General features: G+C 35.6%; 1 protein-coding gene and 1 pseudogene across 1 annotated transcript; one reads left to right on the top strand and one right to left on the bottom strand.

Annotated features, from left to right (window-relative positions):
- The first annotated feature begins 1,169 nt into the window (after positions 1–1,169).
- On the top strand, positions 1,170–2,335 carry LOC143580686 (protein WHAT'S THIS FACTOR 1 homolog, chloroplastic-like; annotated as a pseudogene).
- Positions 2,336–2,889: 554 nt separating this feature from the next.
- Positions 2,890–5,823, bottom strand: LOC143580684 (aldose reductase-like). The gene is made up of 5 exons (XM_077063642.1): positions 5,586–5,823; positions 4,564–4,725; positions 3,631–3,837; positions 3,472–3,543; positions 2,890–3,383 (listed from the first exon to the last, which is right to left on the bottom strand). Exons 1-5 carry the CDS (start codon positions 5,778–5,780, stop codon positions 3,051–3,053), a joined length of 969 nt encoding a protein of 322 aa, XP_076919757.1. The 5' UTR covers positions 5,781–5,823; the 3' UTR covers positions 2,890–3,050.
- Between the last annotated feature and the right edge of the window lie 1,732 nt (positions 5,824–7,555).

The following is a 7,555-nucleotide window of genomic DNA, read 5'->3' as shown; positions in this document are numbered from 1 at the left end:
CACAAATATGTGTCTTCCGTGCTTTTATTTTTCATTCTTTCAATTTCAATGACGACACCTATGGAGAAAACATAACACAAAAACAGATACATGACATTAAAATGTGTTACTAGGTTTTTAATGGCATACACAAAGAGTCACTAAACTCATAAATTAGTGGCACTAACACTAAGTGTCACTAAAAATGTGTGTTAAGTAAATATGGCAAACGCAAAATGCCATTAAAAACCAAAATTAGTAGCACCAAAGCTAAACGTCATTATATACGTGACACTATTCTTAGTGGCATACGCAAATTGCCACAAAAATTAAAAATTAGTGGCAACAAAAATTTAAGTAGAATTTGAAATGATTTTCCCCACAATTAAGTAGAATTTCAAGTCCAATAAACCACAAAAATTTAAAAAAAAAATGATATTCAAAACTAAATAATAAAAAACTATTATAACACCTTTTCCTTTACATTTCTTTTTTTTATAAACGACGAGTTTTTTTTTGTGTTTATGCCACCATACTTTCTAAACTGGAGAGTCTCGTTGCTCCACTCTAATCAGATTGTGTTGTCTTAACCGACTCACACTAGCTTCAGAGTTTGACTTGGACGTTCACCCAGGAAACCGTCGGCTGACACTTGACAGTCGTTGTGCCGTCACAAGAGCACTGACGTAACACCCGATGAGACAAAAACCCGGATAACGATGAGTACAGGATTCAAGCTGACAACCTTGTACAAGGGGCTTAGCCCACATCTTTTTTACCATAATCCACAAAAATGACACAAATATATATTAAACTAAAATCTTCATTAGAAAATTCAAACCTACTACCACTGAAGTACTAGACCATAACCGATAGATAAATAAATAAATACACAACACCTAGAATTGAAATACATTATTAATTGTTTTAAAAGCTAAACAAATCTACAAAATTTACAATTATAACACCTAGCCCACTAGAAATTAAATACTATTGACTTAAAAAAAACAAAATAAAAGGCTTATTTCAGTTCAAATAAAAAGCCCTGAATTAAATTTTCCCAAACCGGTACCAATCGATTCTTCATGCTCACTTGCTTCATGCTGAAACTGATTCCTATTGCTTCCAGCAACCTGATAGTTATGATTTGACTACTTGTTCCACTTTAATTGAAGTATTGAACAACAAATCTTGTTTCTGTATTTGTGCACACCAACTGTTCGACGAAATGCTTCAAAGAGTTTTTTCACCAAAAATGAAATCTTTATCACATTGGTACAACAACCCATTTGGTAAATCAAGCTATATGTTACTTCAAATCATGCACAAAACCAGTGGAGGCACAAGGCCTAAAAAGAAAGTATACCATAGAGTACATGAACTAGACAAAGCAATGGACCTCCAAAAGAAACCGACCGCAATCTTGAAACTGAAATCGATCATCCAATCACAAAAGAATCAGTCTTTGTTACTTAGGGACCTTGAGAAAGAAGTTGGCATTATTCAAAAATGGAACTTTATTAATATTATCGAAAAGAATCCGGCGATATTTTACGTTAGTAGCGGTTATAAGACGCCGCCTGCGGTCATGTTAACCCCGAAAGCTAAAAAGATTGCTGATGAGGAAGTGTTGGCTAATGAGCTAATGGAGCCTATTTTGGTTAAGAATTTGAGGAAGTTGTTAATGTTGTCGGTTGAGTGTCCGCTGCCGCTCGAAAGTAGATTTCGTGCAGCCTGATTTCGGTTTGCCGGTTGATTACAAGAACTCGTTAATTCCGTAATACCCCGAGTTTTTTTCGGTTAAGGATTTGCACGGGAGACGTTATCTTGAGCTCGGAATTTGGGATTCATCGTTAGCGGTTACGGCCCGTGAAGAAAGGTTTATGCTTTCAAGAATGTTGGACACTGGGAGCTCGAAACGGGCCCGAATTTCGTTTGAATTTCCCGGTTGGGTTTATACCGAACGCGGGGTATCTTGAACAACTTGAAAAATGGCAGAAAATGGAGTTCCCGTCGCCTTATTTGAATGCGAAAAGGTTTGAAGTGTCGGACCCGAAAGCTAGAAAGAGGGTGGTTGCAGTGCTTCATGAGGTTTTGAGTTTTGACTATGGAGAAACGGTTGACTTCGGGTCAACTCGATGCATTTCGTTCGGAGCTGAGGTTACCAGCTCGGTTGTTGCTTTGTTTGATTAAGCATCATGGTGTGTTTTATATTACTAATAAGGGTGCAAGAAGTAGTGTTTTTCTTAAGGAAGGTTATGATGGGTCAAAATTGGTTGATAAATGTCCTTTTAGGGATAAGTTTATGGAACTCACTGGTAGGAGAGACATTGAATCAACTTCATGTACTACATGACATTAAATTCAAAAAAATGAGTTTTTAAATTTTTATATTTGAACATATGGTTGTAGTTTACTTAGCCTCCATAAATACCATGAAACATGGTTTGATTTCTCTTATTCCCTTTTGTTGGCATTCGGTTTATAGAAAAAAAAAAAAGAATTTTAATAATCTAAACTATGTATCTTTCGCCAATAAGATTGACCAACAATACTCGTAATTTTCACTTTCATTGTCAAGATCAATGCGCGATCTCAATAGTATAATAAATAGTATAATAATCATCATATATTATGCACTTGGTTTTATCTATTCTCTCACAATGAAAATTATGAACAAAATGGAAAAACGTACCAGCAAAATCTAGCATAAACCAAGCGCTACTGGGATTGTCGTTCACGAAGGAAGTGTTCCTAGTGATCGCTAGGAGTGTAATTGGTTAGACTGTCAATATCAGTTATTATTAGTCGATGTAAGTTGAATTATTAAATCCAATTTACCTAAGTATGATTATCAAACTCATATAAAGTAAAACTTATTAAAAACATACAAGTAAAACTACATAATAAAGCTATAAAACACCACCATATATTAAAAACTTATTCATGAACATACAACCAAATTAACCTACATTTCTACAACATAACACATCTTACACCACATACAAGTTCGCTTTCTATCGTCGGTCCGGTTAGGTTCATGTTTTACATACGTCTTGCAACTAGTTATCTCAGTCCTCATGATCCCAAACATCCGCCACACTACGGATCGGTCCAACATCCTTGTTCACAAACAATTCTTCACCATCCAATACTCTTTCCTGACCCGGGATGTTACTTAAAACATCGAAATCCTGTTCTGGTATCACCCAATGAAAGACGTCCATGTTCTCTTTGATTCTCTCAGGGTTCGTCGACTTGGGTATTACACTCGTCCCTCGTTGGATAGCCCACCTCACAAGCACCTGCCCGGGACTCTTGTTTATCTTCTTTGCTATCTTCTCCACTGTCGGTTCATGGATCAGATCTCGACCATTAGCTTGCGATCCCAGTGGGGAGTACGCCTATAACATCAATACAACCAAAGAGGTTAACTTTAGCTATAGCTATATACGTTAATGTTAATGTTGATCGGTTTGCAAGTTATGTTACCGTGACATGGATTCCGTGTTTTTGGCATGCTTCTAGCATTTTGTCATTTCGCCATCCCGGATGCATTTCCATCTAAAAATCCAAACGAAATGCGAAACACGAAATTATGAAATGTATAATGTGATGTGAATGGACCTAGAATTGAAGTGTTAGTGTTACTTGGCAAACAGATGGCATGGTTTGAGCAAAACTAGTGAGCTTATTGAGCTTCTTTAAGGTGAAGTTGCTTATCCCGATGTCTCGAACGAGGTTTTGTGCTACAAGTTTCTCCATTTCTCTCCAAACGCCTTCCATGTCAAAGTCCAAAACCTCTCCTGCCTTTGGAGGCCTGCTAGCTCCGTCTTTAAGACGGAATGGCCAGTGGATCTGTAAATTTAGAAAGAGGTTCATATAAAAATTATGATTAAAAAAATAAAGAAAGAAAGAAAGTTCGTCTTTCTGTAGACGACTGACAAACTATCCGGACGCCACTTGATGTGCCGGCATAACCCGTGTAAGGTTGTGTTGCATATATCAAATGGCTCAAATGATAATTTAATCGTTTGGCTAAGAAACACAAACACGCTTGGCTAAGAAATACGATCGACATACTATCAAACACCACTTGATTCACGTTATAGCCCGTATATATAAGGTTGTGTTGCACATATCAAATGGCCCAAATGATAATCCGTGACACAGATATAACTAGACATGACCCATATGATATATTTGACTAACAAATAAATAACTTATGTGACAATTGAGAAAGCCATATGACTCGTATGACGATTATTTGCTCTATCACACGACAAATATAATGTCATATGGCACATATGATGTGACGAGCATGCTGGATGTTGTAGCACGCATCTAATTTGGTGTCTATTTAGCATTACCAATGATAAAAACTCTTTTTAACATTTATCCTAATATTCAAACTAAAGAAGATAGAATAATAGACTAGCATACAAATATTTAAGAACAAATATAAAATAAATCAAAGAGAAATAAATAAAACATATAATAAGCTCAACCAACATACTTAAATTAAACCTTAAACACAGGCACAAAGTTTAGCATTCAAAGTCATCAACTTTAAAGATATCTTACCAAATAAAGATCAAGATAATCAAGCTTAAGCTCTTGAAGGGTGTTTAAGAGTGCCGGACGAACGCGTTCCGGGGACAGGTCACTGCACCATAACTTGGATGTAACAAAGAGATCCTTCCTTTCTACTCCTGCATCCATGGCTTCCTTAAGCCCTTTCCCTACCTAATAAATATATAAATTGTTTTGGCACATATATATCATTAATTATGGGTCATGCTATGGCTACACTCATTCACAAAACACTCAGACGGCCTTTGAGACAAACTTTGAAAATCATTGATCAAAACGGCCGCAAAATAATATATGGACAATAGTTTTGACTCGATCAAAAGACAAAACCATTAAAAAAAATCGTCATAATGGCCATTTGAACAATATCTGAACGATCGTCCTGACTCAAAATACTGAAAACACTGTAAAAACAGTGTAAAAACAGTATCGTCCTGACTCAAAATACTGAAAACACTGTAAAAACAATATCGTCCTGACTCAAAATACTGAAAATACCGTTAAAACAATATTGTTCTGACTCAAAATACTGAAAATACTGTCAAAACAATATCGTCCTGACTCAAAATACTGAAAACTTCTTGCCAAAACGACCTTCGAAAACTTTTTGTCAAAGGACCGTCTAACCTCTATACTCTATTTAGAAAGGCCGTTAAAACCTGACTCAAAATACTGAAAACTCTTTGTCAAAACAATATCCAGACAGTTAAAAATACTGAAAACTTCTTGCCAAAACGACCTTTGAAAACTTTATGTCAAAGGACCGTCTAACCTCTATACTCTATTTAGAAAGGCCGTTAAAACCTGACTCAAAATACTAAAAACTCTTTGTCAAAAAGATATCCAGACAACTGTCCGGACTCAAAATACTGAAAACTTTTTGTCAGAACAACCGTTTGTCCAATATCCATTCAAACTTTGAAAACTTTATCAAAATAGCCGTCTAACCTCTATCCAAACAGCCATTTAAAGCAGTATAAGATTAGATGTCAAACGATACGTGTATAATATACCTCTTGATGAACACCATACTCCCATGCAGTATCAATATGTCTATAACCCGCCTCCACAACAGCCGTAGCAACCGAGTTCGAAGCTTCCGAACCCGATTGCCACGTCCCCAATCCAACGGCCGGAATTCGGTGTCCACTCAACAACACAAATGAGTATTGTTCTTCTTCCTTTGCTCTTAATGTTGACTGAGCCATAATATTATTATTATTATTGTTATTTGGTTAATACCTCAAAACTTCTTGTGTTGATATCTTTGTTTCATATAGTAACCGAAGAACTTGTGGGTGATGAAATCAATATGAAGGTGTAATATAACCATGGATAACACGTAGCTCATAAGTTTCAGTGTGGATTGTGTTCTTGCCACGTTAGGGTTTTTGATCATCGGTTTCATTGAATGGATTGTTATTGCTGGCACATACGTGGCTAGCTTGTGATATATATTTTATGAATGAACATGTGTATCTATATATTCTGCCTAGGTATACTTCCAACTACTAACAAATAAATGTGTAAATAGGCTTTTAAAGGTAAAAAAGAAAAATAAAACATATAAAAAATGTTTTGAATTTTTATTTTTGAATGGATAATAATATTAAAGAAGGAAAAGGGGCTATTTACAAGATGTAAGAAGTCCAACAACGTACAAGAAAAGAAAAACTAAACCTTAACGGAAACATACATCAAACTATAATGGGAAATTCACACAACTAAACTTGCATCATTTCTCTCATTCCAAACTTGAGCGTTTACTTTTGTTCTTTATTCATAAAAATGATGTTAATTTTATGACACGGAAAGAGAAACACCATTAAATATTCATTTCTTGATTTCCAAATCATCCAACACGTGACCGTTGATATATATTGAATAGCTAGACATTTCTCCTTAATATTGTTTTTATGCTTACTTGAAAGATCGAGGATATCTTTCCTCGATTCAAAATATACAAGAATTGATAATTTAACCTAATCATAAATAATCGACCAAACTCATTTGACGACCTTGTAATTTACGAATAGATGTTGTGAAGTTTCATCGACCAATAACACATTTGTATTTAATTAAGAAGTAAAAAGTTTTTAAAAGTTTCCAACTATTATGTTATGAACCCACCTAAGCCCAATCAAATAGCCTGTTCCAGTAGCCCGATCAAATGGTCCAACAAACCCTTTATACGTGGCATAAGTCTGATAAACGAGAGAACAATGGCATGACGAATTTGAATTGTTTGATAGTTGTGAAATAGCCACTCACAACACTGCTAAAACATTAATTTATTTGGGAGATGTAAAAGTTGCTTTCGTTATTCAACTGTGTGAGTATGATATAAAGAACGGTATTCGGATTTGGATGGTGGATTATTTGGGGGGGGGGGGGGGGGGGGGGTTGCGGTACAATCACTAAGGCAGTCAATCGACAACAAAATGTGAATTTCAACTAGTTCAAATGGCTAGCTACCTTTTAAAACTATCATGTTTTATTAAAATTGGCGTAGATGAACTGAACACCGACATTGAAGTCATTATCGAGAGCGAATACTTCTTCATTGACGTGTGTGATGTGTAGAAGTGAATAGGAATCAGTAGCTCACTTGCATCTATCTAGCTACTTGGCAAATTCTTAATGGCCATTGTCATTTTATGGTGCAAATCACCCCACTTTTCTTGCGCAACACATAAGTCGATCTCTTGGATCTCAAGGTGAACTAACAACATCTACCAAATTACAAAGAGGGTTCCAAGGGCGGTATTCATGATAACTCTTAAGTGCATTTGACATTTTCAATATCAAAGCAGTAATCGCTTTCCAGACAGGCAGACAATGAAAGATATCAAAATGAACACTTTCAAAAACAAGGTTAAGATTACAAAACCTGTATTGGTCAATTTCATGTAAGTTTAATGTTATTTGTAACCTCGGATGGTTCTAGTTACTTGGTAGAATCAATTCATTTCTTGATGTTATC

This window comes from Bidens hawaiensis, unplaced genomic scaffold (genome assembly GCF_021521415.1).
Source record: "Bidens hawaiensis isolate Kalapana, Puna unplaced genomic scaffold, B.hawaiensis_p1.1 tig00030548_1, whole genome shotgun sequence".
NCBI classification, from domain to species: Eukaryota; Viridiplantae; Streptophyta; class Magnoliopsida; order Asterales; family Asteraceae; genus Bidens; species Bidens hawaiensis.
Note: the sequence above shows the minus strand (reverse complement) of the source record. Positions and strands in the feature narration are given on the sequence as shown.